We start from the raw sequence: 26,520 nt of genomic DNA on the forward strand, positions 1-26,520 counted from the left end.
GGATAAATATATTATTACTCCCATTTTATTGATGAGGAAACTGAGATGTGAACAAATTAAGTTGCTTTTGCCAAGACCACATGGTTAGCAAACGACATAGATTCAATCCCAGATCTGATGCCAGGATCTCTACGCTGTACTGCAACATCAGCATACAGTTTAGGGAGAATTAGATTCAGCAGAAACATCAAACTTGAAGCTGAATTTTACAAGGAAAACGATGTGTGGTTTTGAGAAAACTTTCTTGGAAAATTGTCCACCTTCTGACATATAATGATGTCCCTAGAGTCCTTTCAGGGACCCCTCTCCAGAGATGCTCTCCCTTCTTTGAAATGGGCTCTGATGAACACATATGTCACAGAGATCACATTTGGATTCCCCATCAGTATATTACCCCACAGTTAGGCTAATTCTTGTTTTTGTACTCCCTGAAATGGAATGGGTGGTTTGACATTTTCCTCAACATCCACTTTCCTCAACACCCATCACTCCAAGCAGCAGATTTTTGGGGATATCAATTCTCTGTAATTTGGTCCAGAGTGTATCTACTAAAGGTAATACCCCTTATTTCAGAATAAAAGCAAACAATAACAGAACCAGAGTAGTATATAGAACTATTTAAGTGGGACTTGAAGTCAGTATAGGAGTATTTGTGTAATTTTGTGTAATTTTGTATTGTGTAACTTTATAAAGCTTGTTATAAACATACAGTTACATACGATTATGTGAGAACTGACAAATGGTTATCCTATTATGTATACACTTGTTATATTCAAGTGTTCGGTTCATCCAATCACTGTATATGATTATTTGCCAACTACTTGAAACATTATAAAGAATTATATACCTAGAACTTAATATACTCCTAAATGGTCTTCTATTTGAAAAAAACCAAGCTTACTCCAAAATAATAGCATCTCTTCTTACACACAGATTATTTCAAAATTACAATAAATGTAGCAAAATATTTTAAATAAATTTCCCGTACCTGTTCTCCACATACGTCCTTGTATACACAAAGGTATCCTTCGGTCCTGCATGCCTGGTTTCAGCATTGAAGCTGAAATTCAAACCATTTACTTAATGTTTAAAATTTAGTTATAAGGCTAATGAAAACAATAAGGCTATTATCCAATTCAATGCAAACAAACAGTGCTTATATATTCCTTTTAAATTATAACTTTTGAAATGTAATTGTTAAAGGGGTATTAAACCACTTCTGCAAAATGTCTTCATATCTCCTACTTTGTTCTTAGCTTCCACTGTCTTGGCCTACTTCCAGAATGCTGCTATGAAAATTGGTCACTCAGAATGTCTGCTGTAGAGCATGAAGATTATTTGGAATATTTGTATAATACATTTTACTGTTTGTTTCCCTGGTGTCTCATTCATATTTCCAAACCATAACTTTCCCCATAAATCTCAAAAAGTTGACCTTAATGAACTAACATGATAACATGTAATTTAATGAAACCTTTAAATCTACCTAAAGAATATCAACACCAATGTCACAAACAGGCTCGTAAAAAAAAAAAAGTAAAATTTTCAGGGAAAAATCACATCTACACTTTCCTATGCAGGTATCAAAACTTCCCAGTGACTAAGCTGTTAATGCCTTTGTGTGAAGCAGTTTACATATAGTCACGGATAAAATCAGAAATTTCAAAGGAGGGGTCAGAGTTTATATAAGATGATTTTTAAGAACAGAAGGAGAACAGTCCTGTCATTTGTTTTATAATTGGCTCCAGTACCTGAGATTTCTCCTGGCTTCATACAAATGGGCAGGAGTTCTAGTGAGCTGGGGGTTTAAAGCGTCCGTGGATCCATCGACTTGGTCATCTAGCCTGGGAAAGCAAACACAAATATTTGGCATTTCTAAGGCCACTTAGAAGTTTTTTGTTTTATTAAAATTCTGTTCAATTGACATTCTTTACATGCATGAACCTCTTTATGTTTGTCTTGTTTCTGTGCAGATACACAAATAGAATACATACACTGTTTCACTCTCCACAGCGACCACTGTCTTACCTTTAAGAGTAATCTACAGGCATGTGTCATATTATCTACACTGTAGAAAGGGCCACTGTAGAAAGCTGCTCATGTATAATATATAATAATAATATATAATGTAGAATATATCTTGAGAGTTTATCAATTTGATGAAAATTATCCAGGGGTTGCTTTTGGAAATTACAGTTTCCATCTTGTTTTTAATGGAAAGGAATATTTTGAAGATGACAGAATCCTGACCTAGATTTCTGCTAACTAAAAAAAATATCACTACGCTTAGAAAAGTGTAGGCATATTTTCTTTTTCCTCTGGAACAAAGGAAAATTTTAACGCAGGAATTGTAAAAATTTTAGCCACATTTCTCCCTCCAGGTTAGTAAACTCTGATATAGAAGAGATGTGAAAACCAAGAGGACAGTTTAGATCTTAATCAAGCCTTATCATTTTTAAACACGCTGTTCCTTCCATTCCCTGATAGCTCTTAGAGAAGAGGAAAACATTTGTTCACATATTATCTCTGGCATACAGAAAATCATCTTCTAGTTTTAAGACAGATGTTTCACAAAACATACAGCCACATTAAAATGATACTAAGTAATGAGAAAGTAGAATTAACATCAGATTTTCTAACGTGATTATTAGAATATGTCATTCCAGGAATTATAAACCTAGCTAGCAGTTTTTGGAAATATTCAAATCATATCATATACAATACAAAAACCCAATTTTAACAGATAAACAGCTTCAAAGAACAAAGGTTGTCAGTGAGTCTGAAATGTGCTTGCACCATCCTCAGCAGTATAAAATCAAATATCACCAGTTAGCAAAATTGGCAAATAGAAAAGGGAAATAATTTGCAAATAGTACTGTTATGGACTGAATTGTCTCCCCCCAAAATTCATATGTTGAAACCCTAACCCTCAATGTGATTTGCAGACAGAGCCTATAAGAAGGTGAAAAAGGTTAAGTGAGGTCATGGGTGGGGCCATAGGACTTGTGTCCTTTTAAGAAGAGGAAGTGACACGAGAGATCTGCATGTGTTTGTGCAAATACAAAGGAGAGGCCATGCAAGGCCACAGTGAGAACATGGCCATCTGCAAGCCAAGGAGAAAGGCCCCAGGAGAAGCCAAACCTGCCAACACCTTGATCTTGGACTGGCAGCCTCCAGAGTTGTGAGAAAATAAGTTTCTGTTGTTTAAGCCACTCGGTCTGTGGTATTTTGCTATGGCAGCCCAGACGGAGTGATAATACGAGTAGCATTTCCTAGTTGTGTTTATAATGAGATTAATGACTATGCCTTCATGAAGATTTAACTTTTATAATTGTGAATAAAAACCAAATATTAGTAAACAAATTTGAAATGTGGAACAATAAACTCTTTGATGGATTTTACTCCACCAGTAGGTTTGGAAGATGACAGATTAAAAAAATATAGATCTTTTAGGGCGCCTGGGTGGCTCAGTTGGTTAAGCGACTGCCTTCGGCTCAGGTCATGATCCTGGAGTCCCTGGATCGAGTCCCGCATTGGGCTCCCTGCTCAGCAGGGAGTCGTCTTTGCCCTCTGACTCTCCCCCCTCTCATGTGATCTCTCTCATCCTCTTTCTCTCAAATAAATAAATAAAATCTTAAATATATATATATATATATATAGATCTTTTAGACCTTTTATTTTGGAGTAATTTTAAATATATGGAAAAATTGCAAAGACAGTGTGGACAAGCCGTGTCTACCCTTCACCCAGCCTCTCCTAATACTGATATCATACATAACCATGGTACATTTGTCAAAACTAAAGAATCAACGTTGGTACAATACTGTTAACTAAACTACAGACTTCATTTGTATTTCATCAGTTTTTCCACTGATGTCCTTTCTCAGTTCCAGAATCAGAACCAGGGTGTATCTTCCACAAAATCATCATGTCTCTTTAGTTTCCTAGGGTCTGTGATCATTGCCAAGTCTTTGTTTGCTCTTCATGAGATGGTGATAGATGTTACACAGGAAATTCTATCTTGATGCCAATAAGTGATCTATTTTTTATTATTATTTAGAACCATAGAAACAGTTAGAAAATACTTGGGCAGTGAAATCACCTGTAGTGCTTTTTATAATGCTACAGGGTCCCACATCCAGATATTCTGGTTTAATTAGTTTGAATTACAGCTTGGGCACTGGGCTTCTTTTAAGCCTCTCCAGTGAGTCTCACGTGGAATTTAAGGTTAAGAACCACCACCTTAGAGGTTGGGCAGTCCAACATCTTACCCAAAAGAGCACTGGTTCTTAAAGTATGATCCCTGGGTCAGCAGGTGGTTGTGATGTACAGTAAAGTTTGGGAACTGGTGCAATCAAAGAACTCTGCCCAAGCATTCCTCTCAAATGCCTTAAATAATCCTCATAAAGGAGAACTCTAACTCACAATGTTTGTTGTTTAACAGTTTTATGGTTAAGAAGTTATTCTTCATTGAAACAAATTGTTAAATTATAACTTCCAATTAATGGTCATAGTTTTGTTTCTTAATTAAATAATAACTCTACAAAATATAAACTCAAACACTGTATATAGGACCTTACAGAATTCCTAATGGAATTACTCTTGAGAAAATGTTTCCTGCAGTAGAAATTCACCTTGAAAATTTACCTATCTGCAACCCTCATACATTGCCAAAGTATAAAATGGTACAGCTGATCTGAAAAACAGTCTGGTGGTTCCTTAGATGGTTAAACGTAGAGTTACTACACAATCCAGGAATTCTACTCCTAGGTATATGCCCAAGAGAAATGAAAACATATCTCAAATAAAAAGTTATATATACAGCATTGTTCACAATAAATACAATCCAAAAGTCAAAAACAAGTCAAACGCCCATCAATTAATGAATGAACAAAATGCTGTTTAGCCATACAATGGAAAAAATACTATTTGGGAATAAAAAGAAATAAAATACTGATACATGATATAATATGGATGAATCTTGAAAACCTTACACGAAGTGAAAGAAGCCAGTCATAAAGGACCACATATTGTATGATTCCATTTATATGAAATGTTCAGTATAGGCAATTCATAGAGACAGAAAGTAGATTAGCAGTCGCCTAGGACGAGGGGTTGGGGAGAAAATGATGTGTGACTGCTAATGGTATGGGGTTCCTTTTTGAGGTGATAAATATGTTCTAAAACGGATTGTAGTGATGGTTGCACAACCGCATGAATATACTGATTAGGAACATATATTTACTTGGATATCCAATTACTGTACAAAGTGAATGCGTTCATAAAGTGAATCAAGTTTCAGTTTAGCAGATTGGTCCAGGACTCTTACTTGGATTTCCATCATCTTACTAACCTAGCCTTAGCAGCCTGACGTTAAAAACCATAAAACAATTTCAACTGATAAATATCTATACCCCTGCAAACTTTATAAATCTCTTTTGCAAAAAGAATAAAATCTTATTAAGAGCCCACTATTTTGTATCATATGTGTTAGGGTTTACTTCTATAAAATGTCAAGGTCTTAAGCTCTTATACAAATTTCAAATTTTAAGTATTTTTTAAAAAAGTACTCTACTGTTGGGGCGCCTGGGTGGCTCAATCGTTAAGCGTCTGCCTTCCGCTTGGGTTGTGATCCCGGGGTCCTGGGATTGAGCCCCGCATCGGGCTCCCTGCTCCGTGGGAGGCCTGCTTTTCCCTCTCCCACTCCCCCTGCTTGTGTTCTCTCTCTCGCTGTGTCTCTCTCTGTCAATTAAATAAATAAAATCTTAAAAAAAAAAAAGTACTCTACTGTAAAAAAATAAGAGAGGATTTGCCGCCAGAACACATAGGTTCATCCCACCTCTCTAACTTACTAACCTTCCGCACTTGGTCAAGTCTTACTCTCTGTGAATTTTCTCTATTTTCTTTCTGTTCCAGATTTACCCATTGACCCATTTTGACAGTCCTTTTTGCAGCCAGAATCCATGGGCACAAAAGTTGGGCCCAGAGATTTCTTCTTTCCACTCTTTTCCAGGTGAAAATTTTTATTATGATTGCTGTGTCAGTGCCAGGGTGGTGGTGACATTTTCCATTTAATTTTTAGATAGCAGAACCATGGGAAATCGTACATCTACAGGATTGTGATAGAACTGAAGGAGAATAAACACCACCTGAAAACAGAACTCAGGGATCAACAGTCTTGCAGTGGTGGTAGTTAAGGCCTCGAGACGTAGTCACCGAATGTGCTGATTCCTGTCTCCCTGGGGAGAGAGTGGGTGTTTGCGCATGTTTCCGTCATCGTTGGATTATGTCAGGCAGGAGACACAGATGAAATTGCAGGAAGGAGAAGGAGACTGTGTGAACCTTATTGTCAACCATGGTGTTTTCCATCTACACACCATCTTCAATGCAGATGGCCACACCCACACTGCCTTGCTTTAGAAAGCCAGACAGACCACAGAAAGCTAGAGTAAACTCCAAGTATGAGGAGGCAGAAACTGGGAGGCAGTAAAGAATCTTGGTTATCAAAGAGATATAGAGTAGAGAATAAGGAGGCCAACAGGCAGAAGGAAGAGTGGGAGGAAAATGGGGAGGAGCCAAAATTCAGGGAGTAGCTGAGTTATAGTAATGACAAAGAACCAGGGTTAATGTTCACGGATTCCTGATGGAATGTTCTCTGGCCAAGAAGGAACAACCTTCCAGTTCAGGCCTCTATGAGGCCTGGCCAGGCTACCATTCCTGCTCTTGAATTTCCATAAAATTTCATTTCTTCATTAATCCTTCCAATAAAACCCATTTCATGAAAAAGCCATACTGAAATTGGAACATCTGTCAAATCATATTAAATGAGAAGTTCCTTAATCATACATGATCATTGACTTGAAAATTTTTTTACCTTGATCACTTCCAAATAATACTTGAATTATCTGGAAGACTGATTAACTGTAAGCCCGGTCCTATTCCCAAAGTAGTGGATGTTTTTCTAAGATAAACAGATCCTATTGAAAATTTACCCTCCCTCATTTTATCAAAGGCTTTTTGTGATATAAGAAGAGAAGGCAGAAGATGATTTAAGGAATTAAGGGAACAGAAAGAAACTACCCATTAGATGCCAATCTTTTGTAGACCTTATGGGGAAGAAGTGACCCAGATCTCTTCCTGCTTTTCCACTCTCCACACACAATGTTGACAATATCATTTCTTTGCATAAAAAAAATTAATAGAAAAGACAACTGCACCTTACGAAGGTAAAAAATAGGAACCTATTGGTTTTGGGTCTCCCGTATGTGGGGAGGGGGGATTGCAAAACATGCTTTCTTAAACAGTCTGTAACAACAATGAAGTATAGCTTCTATAAGCTATACTTTCCTTGTAAACAAACAAACAAACAAACAAACAAAAAAACAAAGTACAACAGTTTTAATGCTATTATACTCTGTGGTGTAAAGAAATTTCAAAACTAGGTCCTGTCTTACAGCTGTGATGAATTTGTGCATTCTTTTAGAACTAGGTATCCAAGGAAGAAAGTCCCAGAGTGCTTTCTGCACCACTGAAGAACTACCAAGCAACAATAAGTAAAAATAAATTTTCACAGCCCAAGTGCAGAGCTTTGAATTTCCATGATGCCTTTTACACGAAGCAATTGAATAGAAGCCCCTTTGTCCAAAATTCCAACAAAATTTGAATTTTGTTCACTTTTTTCCATATCAGCTATTAAGTACCCTGTATATTGATTTTTGTATTTCAGTAGTATTTATATCTATACCATAATACAATTCAACTCCTCAGCAAATCTTCTAAGGTTATATAATTTATGTAGGCTTATATGGGACTGATAACATAAAAGTAAATTATAATAAGTCTTACCTTCCATTTTTGTTTTTAGGCACATTAGAATTTACTTCAATTACATTTTTCAGGTCTTGGTCTCTATAGGAGAAAAATATATATAATTAATATGTATAATATAAATATGTATAAATATAATATATATATTATACGGGACATTGGAAATCTGACATTGAGCTAATTGACCTATACAACTCAAATATAAGAGTGTGGATTATGTGTGAGAGAGAAAGAACTAATGTTTTATAAGTTTTAAGAAATCTGAAAATAAACAACCGATTTATAGTCCCATTCAGTTAACATTTAATGATTACTAACTTTGTGTCACAAAGTACTAACTATGTATTTTCACATGGATGATTTCATTCAGATCTCACAAAATCCTGTAGGACAGCATCTAGGGCTCAGGAAGGCTAAGTGAATTTTCCAAGGTCAATTAACTAATTTGTTAAAGAGTCAAGATTTGAGGCCAAGCCACCTGCCCATCTGAAATCAATTCTTGGATATTTAATTAGAGACTTCATTCCAGCTTTGTAGATCACAGAAACACGAAACCCAAAATTTGAGTAAACAATTCATAATGTGGAGGATAAATGGGACAATTAGATTCTTGAATAGAGCTGCAGTAATGATTAGATACACTTTCATGATATACAATATCCCCTGGTATGTTATTCATACATTAGTTACTTACATATTTGGTTATAACACTGGTGGTTCTTGATTTTTTTTCCCCATGAGTTTAGAAAAGCCTTTGTCATGAACCCGATTAATTGGGAGCCTTGTTTAGGAGTCAAAACAATGAAGTCATCTCTTTCCCTATTTCCTTGTTAATCAACCTTCCTAATCTTCCTTTTGTAAACTAGACTAATCATATTTAATTTCATAAGGTTGCGGTGAGGATGAATGAGCTAATGTAAATAAAATTCATGGCACAATGCCCCCAGTCATGCGTGAACTGAATAAGCATTAAGTAAATGATAATTACTAGAAGTTCAGTGACACAGCAGTAGGCACTATTGATTCCAATATTTTGATGGACTACCTTTTCATTTTTATTTCTGCTCTAATTTTTTTCACCTTGGGAATTAGCTCTAGTTTTCATAAATCTCCCTTCTCGTGATTGTGAATAGTAGATTTAAATAAGGTTTTTATACATGGAATCAGAGTATGGACTCCTACTCATGAAATTAATATTGATAAGGATGAAAAATACTATTAAAAAGTTCTTGTAGTATAACAAGGCTTAATACTCTTTTTATATAACATCCAAACCATCAATAATTGGTAAATCTGCAAATTAGGCAGCATTCCATAGCCACACTTAAACTTCACATTTAAAAAACTAGCTGCATAATTTTGAAAATGTAGAAATTAGATTATTTTTTAATGTGAGTTATAGTCAGGAAAATATGCTAATTAATACATGTCAAAAGCACAAGATTTCAGAAGTAGCTCAGAAGTGTAGCAATCATTTGATTCTGTAGGCTGGATGATGTAAAATTCAGAACTGACTCCCTCAACGACATAAATGCTAGAACTATGTAAGGAAACCTCCCAGATCACATCGTTCAAATTTAGAAATGGAGACAGAAGGCTTTTGCTGAACCCCTGATGGTCCTTCGCTAATTATTAGAGCTACCTTCTTGGCTGCAGGGGCCACTGTACTATTTTAATAACCTGGCATTAAGTCATCCTCCTTTCATCATTTTAAAATAATACTTTACTAAATACTCGGGGATAATGAAATAAAATGAAGAGATGTATCATGATGTTACATAATCCAGTTTCCTAGGATGGTTGGCAGTAGTAAATAGTGAGAGATCACCAGAACTGTGAATCTCGGGGGAATTAAAATTTTGTCCCAGCAAATGATTCTCCTTCTACTGTTAACCTAGGATGAACTGAGTGCCATTATTTAAGGACACTGGTGGTTTTCACTACAACTTGAGAGCAGAGTCTCATTACCATGGCCTCACATGACCTTGTACATAGAAGCTGCTCCAAACATATTTGGGAAATTAAGTTTAAATTCTCTTTTTCTACATCTCCAGGGGAAATCTTTAACCACCTTACCTAGCTCTGGGAAAACATATTAAAGGGGAAGACATTAGACCCTGAACCCTTAAGGCAGTCAGCTCTACCCACATCTAGGCACACAGTGTGCACCATGACCTTGTAGAAAAAGATCAGTAAAGGCAGTGATGGATATTTCGTCTCCCTTGGTGTCAGTCACCCAGAGCCTGCCTTACTTCACCCCTGAATTACATATATTTCTTTTTTTATACAGCTCTCAACTCTGGCTTTGTTTCCTTGTTCTGGGATGTTGTTATGGGTCAAATGGTGTTCCCCCACCAAATTCATATGTTGAAGTCCTAATGCTAGTACGGTCAGAATGAGACCTGATTTAGAGATAGGGTCTTCACACAGGTCATCAAGTTCAAATGTGGTCATTGGGGTGGGCCCTACTCCAGTATGACTGGTATCTTTACAAGAAGAGGAAATTTGGATGAAGACACACACAGATGTAAGACAATGTGAAGATACAGGGTGAAGGCAACCCTCTACAAGCCAAGGAGAGAAACCTTGGAATAGATTCTTCTTTCTCGATCTTCAGAAGGACCCAACCTTATAGACATCTTATTCTTGGGCTTCCAGCCTCTAGCACTGTGAGAAAATAAATTTCTATTTTAAGCCATTCAGTCTGTGGTATGTGTTATGACAGCCCTAGAAAACTAATAGAGATCTGCTTCTGCCCTCACAGCACAATTGCATTTAGTTTGTGAGTCTGGTCCTGCACCGCCTCACTTCTGCTGGTACCTTCCATTCGATCCTGGCTGCTGCACATACTGGATCTTTGCATGTCCTCCCACCCTTGCCTCGGGACCCAAGCCTTTTTGGATCCCAGCTATCATGAGGGAGAACAGGAATGAGTTTTGGCCTGAGGAAGAAGAAGAAGCCCGAATCTAACAAATCCAGTAATTACAAGTAGGTAACTCAAAGTTGGAACCTATACATGCCTTCAAAGGAACATACCCCCAACGTGATAGAACTATGAATCATCGGCTAAGCCGTATTATTAGTGGTTTTTTAGAATTTTTGGTGTTTTTATTAAACAGTATCACATATCAAGTTTGATAGAGTGGATTATAAGATTTTATTCTGAATAATCTATACTAATATTTAAAGCAAAATGAAAAGTTCCAGATTATGAAGAGCACAACATGTATATTTGCTTTGGTTGTTCACCCTGATTGATGTCATCAGCTAGATCTGAAGATCCAATAAAAGAAGTTCAGATTGCCCATAAATTTCCCAAGTTGAAGGATATAAAAATAAATTTTCACTCTTTATTATGAGCACATCTATTACATCATGTCTTCTACACTGTGGCGGAAAATGAAACACCTTGAGCCAAAGTGTGACATGTAGATTTTTCTAGAAGCCCAGCTCCATGCAGCAGGGTGGAGCAAAGGCTTGATTCCAAACCCTTTCCATGGCAGTTGCAGTGGAAGGAAGACCTGTGTACATTTATGAGTAGTTGGAATTAGCTCCAAGGAAAGTTCTCCGTGGACACAGTGAGAAATGGTAAAAAGAAATTTTAACCTTTGCGACCAAAAATGCTTTTTTAAATGTAGATTTCAAAATTTGGGGAAGGGGGAATGAGTCATCTGTTATGTAGAGTCATAGCACAACTTTTGAATATAAGCTATTTATCCAATAAGCCAATAAATGTAATTTAAGCCAATAAATATACAATATAAGCCAATAAATGTAATTTATTTTCCACTGTCCCATTAAGGAATATAACACTCCCTTACAGAGCAGATTAAGAAAAAAAAATAGGTATTACTATGTCTGCTATTATGTAACTTTTCTCAAGATAAGTGCTGCATGAGAGAAAGTTAACAGCTCACTCACCATTGCTCTTCCTCTCTCATGAGAGTGTGGGAGGTATTTATTAAAAGCTGCAATATGTTTCTCTCTCTACAGCTTACTTAAATTGCTTTTGTAGAGTATCAAACACATTTGCAAAATTAAGAGCCTCCATATAAAAAGTTTACTATGGCACTTCTTTTGTGCCAAGAACTAAATCTTAGGCATTAAGCTTTAGTTCAGAAGGAATATTTGGCTCTCTGAAAGTACAGAATACTGGTATAATTCTTCAGCTCTGTTGACATGGCAAAATGGGCCCAGATTTGTATATCTTTATAGTTCTTTTCAATGAGAGAGTCTTAAATATTTTCTATTAAATAAATTAACAGGTCCATAGAGAAATTGGACAATGTAGGTATTTTAAATATAAGATGTAACCAAGGATTTTAGTGGCTCTAATTCACCATGGTTGATTGAGATTCTGTCATTAGCAAGAGATAGTCATTGGCTTAAGCAAGCAGACCAGTCATAAGATATCAGATTTCTTCAATCTGGTTTCACTCCTGGGGGCTCAGAATGTTAGAGCTGGAAAGCAGTAAACTTTACTAGCTGGATGATCAAAGGTCCTTGATTAGTTTGAGATTTTAGCCTTTGATTCACAAAGTATTTGTTAAGCACCTAATATGGGCCAGGCATTATGTTCTGCATTGTAAATAAAGAAGTGAATAAGACAGACCCAATCCTTACCCTCAAAAATCTTACATTTGGGGAAAGATGATTAAATAATAATTCCCCCATGAGACAAATGCTATGGGACGGGGTCAGAGAGCTTGAGAATGTCCAGAAGAAGCACCTGATGCAGATGTGGTGGGTCCAGGGGACCTCCTAGAGCTAAGTAAGAGACAGCTATTTTGAGACCTAAGGGATAAGTAGAAGTTATCAACGCAATACAGATGAAAGATGAGTGGGTTTGCTTGTAGGGGGAGCATCATGGGAGGTGGGAGGGGAAGCCTGTGGAGGCAGGATAAGGTAGGCTTTGGAAACCATGTTAAGGAGTATGGTCATTGTCCAATGGCAATGGAAAGCCACAGGAAGATTTGTTCAGAATGACGTGATCAGATTTCTGTTTGAGGAAGGTCACTCTATACTGTGGCCGATGGACTGAAGAACAGGAGGCAAGACTGGCAGCAGAGGGACCAATTAGAAGACGGAATTATAGGGGCTCCTGGGTGGTTCAGTAGTTAAGCGTCTGCCTTCTGCTCAGGTCATGGTCCCAGGGTCCTGGGATCGAGCCCCGCATTGGGCTCCCTGCTCAGCAGGGAGCCTGCTTCTCCCTCTCCCACTCCCCCTGCTTGTGTTCCCTCTCTCGCTGTGTCTCTCTCTGTCAAATAAATAAATAAAATCTTAAAAAAAAAAAGAAGAAGACAATTATAATCCAGTTACGGTAGTATCGGGGAAGATGAAATGTCTTAGTTCCTGAGATAGAAGCCTCCAAAGTGACCTACTGATTATGTGGGGAATGAAGCACTGGAAAGAGTCAAGGTTACCCCTCCCCCCAGCTTTCTTTCTTGAGTAGAAATATGAGCAATCTGCATCAGGAAGATAGGAAGAACCTCTTGTCTTGTTGGAATACTAGAACTTGGAGGTGTATGTCTTAGCCAATAGGAAGCCCTTAAAATTATGGAAGTATAATAATGTAAATAGTTCAGAATATTTTTTCTACTTCAGATGAAGGATGCCTTTTCTAACTGTACAGGCCTAAGTGGCACGAGCTATTTTTCAATCTTCAATTGGGAGCAGCAGTTTATGGGCTGCCGATAATTGAATGTCTTCCTTTTATGTTGGTTCGTGAAAATGTGAAACTGTCACTGCTAAAAGCCATGCAGTTTCTCCCTGAATAAATGAAAATTCTGTGCACATCTGCATTTGTTCAGGTTGTTGTGTTCCTAGAAGGAGCTCAGGGACACCTGCTTACATTCTGATCGATGACCAAAGTTTATTCTGCCTCTAACTGTGAATTAAATATACAGCTGCTAGAAATGTCAGCAAAGTCACATAAAAAGGATTCTGATTCACTGCTGTTCTACTATTAAATAATCAGTGCTCCTGTCACATTGAATTGAATGTAAAACAGCCTGTGGCTGTTATTCCTCTGGGAAATCCTTTCAAATGCCCCCTCTTTATCCCCCATTAAAATCAAGTGGGCAGGGTAGATACATTATATTACAGGTGGCTGAACCAATTGAATGAAGTCACTTTTTTCAAATAAGCAGCTTTCCTGTTTGTTCTGCTCTAGTTCTTGAACAACCTGGCTGATTATCATTAAATCTGGTGTCACCCCTAAAGAACAATCAGACACTGCCTAGGTTTAGATTCATGGATCAAGCTGCTGTCTGAAAGCTACATGATGGCCAATGTTTTTAAATTTCCTTTTTTTAGGAATCTCACCCTTATAAGGAAAATGTCTTCTTTCTACAGAAATTGTTTTAGAAGTTGCCAAAATACAAACTACCTTTTTATAAAATTAGCGTCTTCTAATAAACAAAAGGCAGAAAAGTTGCCATCCTCTGTCAACAAAGCACATTTGCCAGAGAGAAGGAGGGAAGGAAGGGAAAGTGAGAAAAAGGGGAAAGTGTGAGTGTGCATGCTCACATGCGTGTGTGTGTGTGAGAGAAAGAGAGAGAGAGACAGAGACAGAGACAGAAGTGCATTTTGTGGAATCAGCCACGGAGGGAAGAGTTGGCCACAGTAACCACTGTTAGTGATTCCACATGTGGTTCGTAAACCTAACCCTTCCTACGTGGTAGGGAAACTCCTCATACTGCTACTAATGAAAAGAAAAATCTGTCCCCACCAAAACCACTAAAGAAATGGTTTTACTTAACAAAGATATTTCCATACAATTCTCAGTGGCAGGGTCGACAGCAAAAGTGTGTTGTCATTTCAGCTATTAGGAAATCTCTAGGAAACAACTACTTTTCTCCCCTCCCTGTCACTTTAGTGATAATTTTCTAGAATAAATGTTTCTAATTGTAGTCCTTTGGCTGCAGGGTGGGAGGGGGCCTTAGAAGGGAAGAGACTGTGGGGAGTATGAAGGGTGGGAAGAAGAGGGGAGTCTGAACTGTTTTAGCCAGAGATTTTTTGTTTTTCTTCTATTTAGTGACATCAGAAGGGCTTCAGTTTAGATCTGGGATGGGTTTTCTTTCTTAATAAGGTCATTGAATGTCTTTGGGCTATAGTTTCCTCTTCTATAAGACAGGGTGTGTGAATATATTTCGCATGGGGTAGCTGTAAGGATTAAATGTATAGAAATTGCCAGTCACACCAGAGGTGTTGATAAATGCTACTCTCAGTAGGACGGCTCTTCGAGCGCCTTTGTGCCCGCCTGCTCCAAAGATCCCAGCAGCACAGTGATAAAAACATACAAACAGAAACAGCAAAATCATGCACTAATGTAGACAACAAACTAGGAGATATAAGAGCTGGGCCAATGAGTGTACTACACAGTCTTCTTTCTCCTAGCGGGTCCGTAGCACTTCTCCACATGTTAACTTGCTTTCTTGATCTTAGAATATTGAGACTATGGTTCTCAGCTCTATGTTTATCATGATAACATTGCAGGTCAACAGGACAATTTGAATTGCTAATATAATGCACTCTGGTGCATTATCTATTATTACCTTATTGTTTATTAATAAAGCCCTTTAGGCAAAAGATATCACATAAAGGTAGTAAATCATAAGATATTTGCAGAACTCAAAATGGAAGTTCAGGGGTAAAATCAGCTGTAATATTTTGTGAGCCCACACAAGCTGTGGATCTGTGATTTTGAGGACCCTAAATATCCTCTTTGCTGCTCTATAGTCATCTATATAAGCCACCAGTTTGGTTCAATTTCTTGAGATACTTTTTCTTCTTATTTGATTGCACTCAGTTTTCATGTCAGCCCTGACACTCCATTTGTTACAGACAATGAACACTAAGTTGTCTTACTGCAAATAAAAAGTACAGAACTGAGTCAGTAGTGCTTTGGTTGTTGATTCCAGAAGAATGCAACATGTTTCCTTGCTGACAGGAGACCCGTGAGTTATACTTGCGTCTTCGTTTGAACACTAAAGAAGAAGAAAAGGCTTCTTTGAGAGAGAAGGAAACAAAATTCCTAACTAGAACCTTGAGACCACATCAAGATAGTTAGGCAAAGTCATTTACCGCTCAGGGTTTCTGAGAGCTGAAGATTTCACTTTAACGAGATTGTCCAAGCCTTCACTGTTCAAAAGAGGAGGGAAAAAAAAGTTCAGATTAGGGATAGGTTTTTGGTTGGGCTAGGTCAATAAAGCGACATTATAAATCCACTCCACCCAGGGGCGACAGGCAGATGAAAACATAAAATGACTGCTTTTATCTGATTACCCCTGACTGCTTCTGGTCACTGCAGGATTCACTTTGATGAGGTTATCCAGATCCTGGTTTCTTTAAATAGAAAAATAAAAGAAGAGCAGGTTAATGATAAAGTTCTTTTGGCAGGAGGATTCAGGTTACAAATCTGCTTGAAATAATAATAAGACAAAACGTTCTCCCTGACCAAAGCACAAAAATGAATATAGTTCTATTACCTCTGGTTGTTGGTGAGAGTTTCAGGATTCACTCTGATGAGCTTATCAAGATCTTGATTTCTTTAAGTGAAAAAAAAAAAAATTAAAGCAGCTTGTGTTAGAGATAATGCAGGTTCAAGTTGGTTGGAATTAGAAGAAAGGATTAGCTACCTTATCACTTAGTATGATACATACTGGTTGGGCACAGCACAGCCTTGAAATAAGTTTCCTAGCTTTAGGGGGGACATATTTTGCTGGATTGGAAGAGAAGCTGCTCTGACTTAACATACTTCAAAGCCAGAGCACATCCACGGGGGCACACCGGCAGGCGTTCACAGCAAACGTCTGGTGATTAACAACTTTGCACTCTGCAGTGTTTTAACATTATGGACATACACTCTGATTTTCATGTCCTTTTCCTTGTTATTTTTAAGATCATATTCACCAACTGAAGATATTTTTTTTAATAAGCTCTAAAATTGGAATTATACTTAGCCTAAGGCTTGGCATGGAGAATTCCAGCAATCCATTAAATTGGTGACTTTTCTTTCCTTTACAATAAATAAAAAGCTGAATTAAACGCAGCTGTTCATGGTCAAATGACTTACAGACTCTGAAGACTTCCTATTGGAAGCCCCACCAGTTTCTTTTCTCAGTCACAAACAGTATTTCTTCCCACATAGTTTGCTGCCATTCACTGCCTCAGTGTAATACCTTGTTTTAAGGGCTAGCAAGTGATGATTCTTCAAAGTGCTCCTTTAAACCCCTTTTTAATATTTATTCAGAGAAATAAGATAGTCTGTCATGGCAAGAAATTGCAGGACTGAGAACACCTGCTTTTCAGTACCATCTTGGACAACAACCTGCCTGTCTTCCCTACACCCCAACAGCAGTCCTTTTTCCTTATAGAAAAGTAAGAGACATTTTGCCTGTCAAAAAGATTGAAACAAGGTTAAGGACTGAAGGGGAGCCATTTAGAGCTTCATCACCAAAAAGTTCTAAGAAAAGGTCTGCATTTCCCTCCCCCAGTCCTAATCCCATAGAATGTGCTTCCCAGCTTCTGGCTTCACTCAGTTCCTTCTTTCCATCATCATTCTCAGATTTTCATGGTAGACAGAAAGCCGCTAATTGAATTTTCACTGTTTTGAATTATCTCCAATAATAGTATTCGCAATTAAAGATAATCAATTGATGTCTCCAATACTATTAAAGGAATGATTAACATATGACAGCTATCCAAAATATAATTTCCTTGCATGAACTGATTGCAAATCTGTTATAAAGCTCAGCTGTGCCTAAAAGACAATAATCTCTAAAGTGAGGTTATTGTACACTTTAAACTAATGTAAGACTGTATGTTAACTACACTGGAATTAAAATAAAATAAAATAAAATTAAATTAAATTAAATTAAAGTGAGGTTAATTTTACATATTAGAGGAAAAATACAAAGAATAAAACTTTGTAGAGGAGATAATAAATTCAAAGGCCACAGTCTTTTAACGTATAAATTAATCACAATATTTCTTAGTGTAACTACATATAATATTTGTGTACCAGCATAATTAGAGTAAGCTGCACACACAACCATGAGAACTTGCATTTTTCACTGTTCTGATGAGCACAGAAAATCTGATTTATCCAATAGCCTAGAACAGTGATATTCAAATTACTGTTTCATAAAGCCCATTAAGAAATACATTTTGTATCACAGCCCAATACTCTCTTTTCAGACAGACAGACATAAGCAAACACAAATTTCATTAAATAATACCTTACTACATAAGAACTCTCATATTTTCCATTCTAATTAATTTTATTTAATTGGGAAAAATACTGATTGCCACTCACTACGTTAATTACAAGACCCTTTAATGGGTTTTGACCCACAGTTCGAGAAATCCTAGCTTAGAAAATATAGAAATGTATGCTATATTCTACCACTACTCCTAAAAAGACAGCACGGTGTTTTTAACAAAACAAGGATCTTGGTATCAGTTCTGAATTGCCTTGATTGATAGCATCATGCAGTTTATCTCAATGAATTGAAACTAACAAATTTATACACCTTTTTTTTAGGCCATGGATCCCTGCACACACAGGAATCTTATATCTAAAGTTTATCCAGGAAAAATGTAACTCTTCCTACTCAAGTGACTGCTTTCATTTGTTTTTGCTTTAAGGATGTAGGAAAGAGATGTATTAGAATATTTAGCTATTATTACCTCCATGTAGTTGAAGAGCTATACAGTTTTGCAGTCATTTGCACATTTGTGCCATTGTCATCTATGAAGTCATATTTCAAGGGACCCTGTGGAGCAGTAAAGGACACTTCCTGGCTGTTCCATGGCAAAAGCAACAATCCTAGCTTTATAAGCCTCCACTATTTCTGGAGGTACTTAATTAACTTTCATTTACTTTTATTTTTTTAAATTTTTTTTTATTGAAGTATAATTGACATATTAGTTTCAGGTATACAACAGTGATTTGACAATTCTGTACATTATGAAATGCTCGCCACAATAAGTGTAGTTACCATCTGTCACCATACAAAGTAATAATCTTACTAAAAATGAACAGAGGACCTAAAAGGCTATTTTTCCAAAGACGACATCAAGATAACTTTCATTTAAGATCAAAGTTCGTGTGCTGTGATTTCAAGAACAGGAGTTGGTCTGGGAGTTAGAAAAAGTCACAGGAGACTATGAGATTTTTGCCCCTGGCCTCAACATTCTCATCTGTAAAATGAGGAGACTGGACCATTTCTAAGAATCTGCCTATCCCTAACATCTTCTACTCCTAGGAATCTATGAATATGAACTTGATTGCCTGTCATGTTTATTAAATTAGCTAGTCAATGTCTCTTTTTCTTTTTAAATGCAATGTCCTGACAATGCATTCTACATTCAGCAAGCAGAACATGAGTGTTCCAAAATGTAATATATTAAATTGACAACCTATTATTCTCTTGGAGTAACATCTCTGTGCCCCCAGTACATAATTAGCTTTAATCTATGATAATTGCCTGCTGTTAATAAGATTGAGTATGTCTACTGAATTCTCTTTTTGGTCTCCATGGCCTATAATTATACCTAATGTGCAACTAATGATACCTGGTTGTGAGCTTCAAACCCAGTAGGTGCTCAGTAATTATTCACTGCCTAGCAGATCAAGAACTACTACCAGTCTTCTACCAGTTTTCTCTGTGATCCTGGTCAGATCACTCAATCTTTGTGAGTCTGTTTCCTCTTCTGGAAATGGAATAGGTTTGACTGGAACAGTGGTTTTCAAAATTATTCAAACTAACAGGTCTGGGAGTTCTCTCAGGTTCCTTCCTTCATCTCTAAGATTTTGCACTTTTATATGTACCAACTAAATTCAATAAGGGAAATCATGAGAACATTCTTAAGAGATATGTGTGTGTGTGTGTGTGTGTGTATAATACCTTATATATAACATATATAATTCCCATATAAATGGGAGTAGTGTGTAACAGTATAAAAATCCTCATATAACCAGAGGCAAAGGTGAGTTTTATCATCTTACAGATACTACCTAAAGAAATAACAAATTTTAGGTCCCTAACTTTGCTGGGAGCATCAAACCATCTAAGAAACAATATACCTCATAAAATTTCCACTGACTACCAGAGAACACTCTTTAAAAATGAAGTACATGGTATTGCTGATGATGAATCTAATAAAGCATTCTAGGTCTTTTTAAAAACTAACTATTATTAATACATTTTCATCAGTTCCAGAGAAAAGGTATTAACATCAATACTACAAAGAAAAAACAAATATAGCACATAGACCAGCTATGTTCCTACGCCAGTCACTCCCTTCAATTGCTTTACTTGAGGCCAAAAGAAGTGAAGTCACTACCGAATTATTTTCTCCAGCTATCGCTCTTTCTTGCTAGTAACAGATAGACATTTATTTCCGGGAACATATAAAAATTGTGACGGCTTTTCAAGACCTATATTCAGTTTGCCCACAGAATGACTGTAAACCATTTATGTTTGTATTGTACTTAAAGAGGAAAAAAACAAAACAGAACAAATAACATCTTTCTCTTACCCAGCCATGTTTTTGACAGCTTTGGGGCGCACATTAATAAGTTCATCAAGACCTTCTTTCCTGCTAAAATGAAATAAAATAAAAGTTCAAATTCAGCTGGAACTCTGCAAATTTTATGGCTGACATTTTTTTCTTTTGACACATGTGGATCATACAATGGGATCCTAGATAACAAGTAATGTTTACCAAGTTTCTACTTTACAAAGTTTTTAAAAATCCTCAAAACAACCTACTGAGGTAGATATTACCATCCTCCCCTTACAAATAAGAAATAGAGCTTCATGGAAGTTAAGCCTCTCTTTGGGGGCAGGTAGGAAGAAATAACAGAGGATGAACCAGGTTCGGAACCATAGCAACTGGACCCTCACGCTCCTTCCCACTATCATCCTCCCTCTATGTTCACGGTAATTCCTTATATCTGCACCATGCTTTTTACCATCATCACAGTAATCCTGAGAGAGGTACCTTGGAGTTACTCTCTCATGCTTTTCTTGACCTTTGACCCCAGATATAATGAGTCTTAACTACTCAAGAAGACAGAAATATATTCAATGTCATGCGAAAATATTATGGTCAAGTATAAGAATGCTATGCCACCAATTTTCTCGAGTCATTTAAAAACTAATCCTTGGGTTTGTGAAGGAGTAGAAAGTCAATATTCTTTGTTTTATTCAGTTTTATGAACTAACGATTAACTATAAATTTACAGTAATGACCTAGTTATGCTATGATTGTATCAAAATGGATTTCTCAAGTAGTAATTATACAGAATTCGCTTCAATATTGTAATGAAATAAATTGAAACAATGAAAAAAGAAGAGTCTATCCAGCATCACTACACATCAACAAATCAATTTGTTCTCATTTTTTTCATGTCCCCTTTCAGAATGCCCTTAGCCAAATGATTAGTCTTATTTTTTGGCAGAAATTGGAGACTTGCTCAGGAGTCTTCAATAATCTTGATAAATCTACCTTGTGTTTGCTGAGGGAATGTGTTTGGATCCTAAAAAAATGATGCAAGTTGCAACAGTTGGTAAAATAAATTAAAATCAATAATAATCTGTACATTTTTTTCAACTTTAATATTACATTAAGAAATTATTGCTAACTTAAAACTTCGTCAGGGATGCCTAGGTGGCTCAGTCAGTTAAGCATCTGCCTTCAGCTTAGGTCATGATCCCAGGGTGCTGGGATCCAGCCCTGCATCGGGTTCCCTGCTCAGCGGAGAGCCTGCTTCTCCCTCTGCCTGCTGCTCCCCCTGCTTGTGCTCGCTCACTCTCTCTCTCTCTCTCTGACAAACAAATAAATAAAATCTTTAAAAAAAAACCTTCATCATTACTTGAATTCTTTTTAGCCCTATGTAAAAGCAGATGGCTATGAATTCATATCTTATACAATTATGTATATATGAGAATTTAATTTAGTTTTATTCTTGTTTCTTTCAAGACAACCTCAAATTTAAATTGCTCTTAAGCTTTTTATTCTCCATATCACATTTTGTAGTAGAATTAGCATTTAGGATATTTTGGGAGGTTGTAACAAACAAGAGAAAAATATAAAATTGTTTGTCATTTCCAGGTATTCCTTGCTTCTCTCCCCTCCAAAAAATAACAAAAACAAAAGCAAGCAAACAAAACAACAAAACCTGGGACTTTTAAAAAACAGAGTATTTCCTGATTCCAAGGTATACAGGTAATATACATAACGTGAATGTGTAACATTGAGGCTACTCTAAGGTATTAATCAAATCACTTCAGAATCGCACTTCATGCAAGGCTAAATCAGAATAAGGAAGACTTTTGATTTACATAAATTGCTTTTATTCTAAACACCCAAATAAGCAATCATAGCTCTAAAGAGACATTTCTATTACCACGCAATGGGCTCTCATACCAGCACTAACCCCAAAGGCCTAAACAAGTTGCCTAATTTGATATACATTATCATTGGGCACTATGTTATATATCCTGAAGGGAAAAAGGCCAGAAAGGTTTGTATCACTTAAGGAATCTTTAGAATTAACTTGTAAACTAATTTTATCATGTACGTATCCTTTCATGTAAATTATTGCATCCTATTATGTTGAACTATTATGCTGAAATAGAATTACGTTGAAATCCCAAGCATGGAACACAAACCCCATACTGATAAGAGATATTTTAAGAAATTCTTTATCCTCCATTAAAGCCCACAGCCCGGGAGCCCTGAGCAAGGACTTGAACACTAGGTTTATGACACAAAGCTGTTGGTTTTGCGTCCCATCACTGGTTGTCTCGATGGTAGAACAATGAATTACATTTTTTTTTTAAGTTAAATAGAAAAAAACAGAAGAGTTCCATGAACCTCACCTTTGGTTAGTTCTGTTTGTTTCAGGAGACACTTTGATGAGGCTGTCAAGACTTTGGCCCCTTTAAAACATGGAAGAAATGATCAGGTCAGTGGTTGATTTACATCATGTGGCTGCAAATATTAAAACCGAGAAACATTTTTTGTTATAAAAATATTTTGTTAGAAAATATTTATGAATACAGAGATCATCTCAAAGGATTGGAGTTTTCCAGTGCTGTGAATATATATTTTTGGACCTACCTACTGCTGCATAGGAATAATAAACAATAACCACCGGTTTTAGAAAATTCATGATGTGCCAGGCATTGTTCAAGTGATTTACGTGATTTATATAAGTGAATCCTCACATCAATTATTCAATATAGGAAGTATCACCATCCCATTTTCTCAAAGGGAAAAACTGAACCAGAAAGATTAAGTGAAAGCACAGTACTCTAACTCAAGAGCGCTTGGCTCTTTCCATGATACCAACCATCGTGTTGGCACTTAGTAATTGCATTAGCACTGAAGTGACTAGACAGCACCTGGTCCAATTTCCTTACTGTGAGGACAAGGAAACAAGCCCCCAAAGGGGAAGTGGCCAATCGCATTTTGCACAGTTAGTGAGGGCAGAGCTAAGGCCTAGGCCCACATCTATGGTCTCCCATCTAGTTCTCTTTCCCCCCTCCTGTGCCATCCTCTGCTTAAGAAGAATAAACAAATCAATGAACATAAGTGTCTTGTCCATTCTTGGAAATCAACTGTGCATCTAATTAATCAAAGGTTATCTCCATTACATTAAGAATTAGTTGACCAAAATCTTCAACATTTTAGATATGAGGTCATGGAAGTCACATGACTTTTCTTGAGCTATTATTGAGCTGTCAATCTGCTAAAATGTTAATTTAATTATATTTTTAAGCATTGGTATGTATGAAACAAAAAAACCAGAAGCTTATTAAATCTTACCCTTGCATGCTTTTTCCTGTTCTTGGAACCACTTTGATGAGGTTATCAAGATCTTTGGAACTTAAAAACAAAAAACAAAAATGATAAGTAAAAATGGAATTAAATCAACTAAGTATTTATTTAAAAGATATATGTGCTCAAGATGAATTTTACTATTAAGTTTTGAGAAAAATCATACCAGTCTTTGTCCTTAATTTTTAAAGTACAAATTTTGACCTCCATACAAATCATCAATATATGGCTCAGATTCCTATTTACCCTCAAAATAAAACCATAACTTTAGGGCAATATTGAGTTTTTAAAAAATCAATTAGCAACTATGTAATGATTTGCCAAAAACTTTCACCTGCCCCCCAACAAGTATTCCATCTAACACTGTAGCTGTTACTAAACTGTATTTTGTTAATAATTTCCATTTATAGTGCCTTCTTGCTTTAAAGGGATTTTATATTCATTATTTCACTTGATGCTTACAACAACCAAGTGACAAAGGTAGACCAGACAGTTATAAATGATCCTCATTTTATAACTAAAGAAGCCTCAGCTCAGAGTGTTCTAGGGACTTGCTCAAAGGCAAGTAATGGGAAGTAACGGATTTCAGGCTTTCTGATTCCAACCCAAAGATTTTTTCCACACAGCTTTTCTGATGAGGGCCACAAATTGATGCAGGTGGGGAAGGAAGAAAGATAAGACATAATCTTCACCTTGCGTTACTTCTGTTTACTTCAAGAGTCACTTTAATGAGATTGTCAAGGCTCTGGCCCCTTTAAACATTGAAGAAAAATGATGACGTTAATGATAGATTAATACCAAATGAATAAAGCTATTTATTAAAACTCGGAAACAGGACAAACACTGAGATCATGCCAAAGAATGGAAGATTGTGAAAAGCGATGATGCAGAAGTATGTAGGGATTTATACATCTCTGAGACTCAATGAGACAGTATTTTAATCTTAGAGCCTTTAGGTCAGTTGCAAACACTGTGCTGGGACTCTGTCTCGATTATGATTCATTTAATGCTATGCTCTAAACCTTTGCTAGGTGCACTGAACATTTTGTAGTAGTCTATATACGCATCTCATGGAACATTCCAGAAAGCATATCCTCTCTTAATATCAACCTCCAACATGCTGTGGGAATTTAAAATCAACTTTGGAGAATCCATATTTTGTAAAATTTACATTCATTAGCAGATTTTCTATTCACAACACTGGGTTAAGAATAATATACCAATTTGCTGAGGTCCATGTTATACAACCTGGTATCTGTGTCTGGTACTTATGTGTTCAAACTACAAATTTGGACTAGTTGTGTTGGCAACAAACAATAGGAAGATTAAAATCTATAGAGTTCTGAAATGTAAGCTGTATTTACTATAATAAAAAAACTCCATGTAGTCACTAAAAACATGCCAGTATTTTGTTGTTACCCTTGAATATATTCTGTTTCTGATCTTAATGGAATTTTGTTTTTCATATTGTTTCTATGTGTTTTCCACGAACACAGCACAAGCCAATGCCCCTCTGATCTACAGAGGATGCTACATGGGTAAAGGACATCTACAGAAGGTACACCCTGTTTCTCCATGCCCTGTGGTCCTACTAAGATTGTATCACAAAGTCTCTGAGGTTGCATCTATACAACATCAAAGATACAGATATTTGGAAGCAACCAGATGTTGACCCAAGTTTTTACTTGTATCCAGATGTCTGAGAATGTATATACCCAGGCTAAAAGCAGCAATAAAAAAATGCAGACCTTTTCCATGCAAAATGAAACAATTAACCCAACAGAGGCAACTATTCTATCCCAGAATACCCCTTGTTGATGTTTTTTTACCTCTTGTTAATTTTTGCCTAAATGAAGTATGTGAGATTTGAATGCCAGAGTCTGAGAAAAAAATTCCCAGAATTCTATTTCCAGATTTGAGTACTTAAAAAAAAATAACACAACAGTTAAGTATTGTAACCCCTCCCTTGTAATACTTTTGTTGATTCTGGAGTTCACTTTGATTATATTGCCAAGAACTCGATCTCTTTAAACATATTAAAGAATATATAAGTGGAAGGTTATTTAAATCTCAAAGTAAATAAAATCAATAAAGTGGAGTATGCTAATTAATGTAGTCATTTAAACTAGTATTTTGAGCTAAACTGTGAATTAATGCCTCATAGTATATATATCCTCAGTATTCATTCATTCTTTCAATCCACAAATATTTATGGAAACCTGCGAATAATACAGACATAGGCTTTGCCCTCATGAGGCTTGTATTCTAACATGGAAAGAGGCAGGCAACATACAATCAAACATATAAATGAATGTCACAATTCCAGATAACAATACATGCTCTGAAGAAAAGAAGGACTGCCTGGTGCCTGTTGTGCTGGGGTTGGAGGAGGGGGTGGTGACAATTACAGTCAATGGTCAGAAATGACAAGATGGGGGTAAAGCCAGTCCCAAAGTGGGAATAGCATATGCAGAACTCATAAGGTAAGAATGAGCCAGGAATAGAAAAAAAGATTAATTTGGCTGGACTGTATTGAACAAGTAAGAGACCATTGCTGAGGGTTAGAATTGTAATCTACCCGAAACGGAAAAACACTGTAATTTTTTAATAAGAGAGGGAAGATGATTTAGTTTTGCTTTTAAAAGATTGACAGAACTTAATTACGTGTAGTGAAAGAAAAAGACAACTACTGTCCCTAAAAGCTCTCATGAAGCGCGTGGGCGCGCGCACACACACACACACACAGTGCATACTCCCAAATACATGGACACAGATGCACACACATAGACATCCATGTACACATGAACTCATATACACACAGATATACATATATTTATG

The 26,520-nt window shown here is 36.6% G+C and overlaps 1 protein-coding gene across 1 annotated transcript in view; it reads right to left on the reverse strand.

The window, feature by feature from the left end:
* The window catches only part of SCEL (sciellin), a 302,364-nt gene that overhangs the window by 11,598 nt on the left and 264,246 nt on the right, over positions 1 to 26,520 (reverse strand). Inside the window, exons 25-34 of the mRNA XM_032402808.1 lie at positions 24,375 to 24,434; positions 23,671 to 23,730; positions 22,722 to 22,781; positions 20,374 to 20,436; positions 16,317 to 16,376; positions 16,114 to 16,173; positions 15,913 to 15,969; positions 7,846 to 7,908; positions 1,752 to 1,844; positions 989 to 1,060 (exon numbers count right to left, since the gene is read on the reverse strand). Coding sequence (XP_032258699.1) covers positions 989 to 1,060; positions 1,752 to 1,844; positions 7,846 to 7,908; positions 15,913 to 15,969; positions 16,114 to 16,173; positions 16,317 to 16,376; positions 20,374 to 20,436; positions 22,722 to 22,781; positions 23,671 to 23,730; positions 24,375 to 24,434 — 648 coding nt within the window. The remainder of the gene's footprint in view (positions 1 to 988; positions 1,061 to 1,751; positions 1,845 to 7,845; positions 7,909 to 15,912; positions 15,970 to 16,113; positions 16,174 to 16,316; positions 16,377 to 20,373; positions 20,437 to 22,721; positions 22,782 to 23,670; positions 23,731 to 24,374; positions 24,435 to 26,520) is intronic.

This window comes from Phoca vitulina, unplaced genomic scaffold (assembly GCF_004348235.1).
Source record: "Phoca vitulina isolate PV1807 unplaced genomic scaffold, GSC_HSeal_1.0 scaffold5, whole genome shotgun sequence".
NCBI classification, from domain to species: Eukaryota; Metazoa; Chordata; class Mammalia; order Carnivora; family Phocidae; genus Phoca; species Phoca vitulina.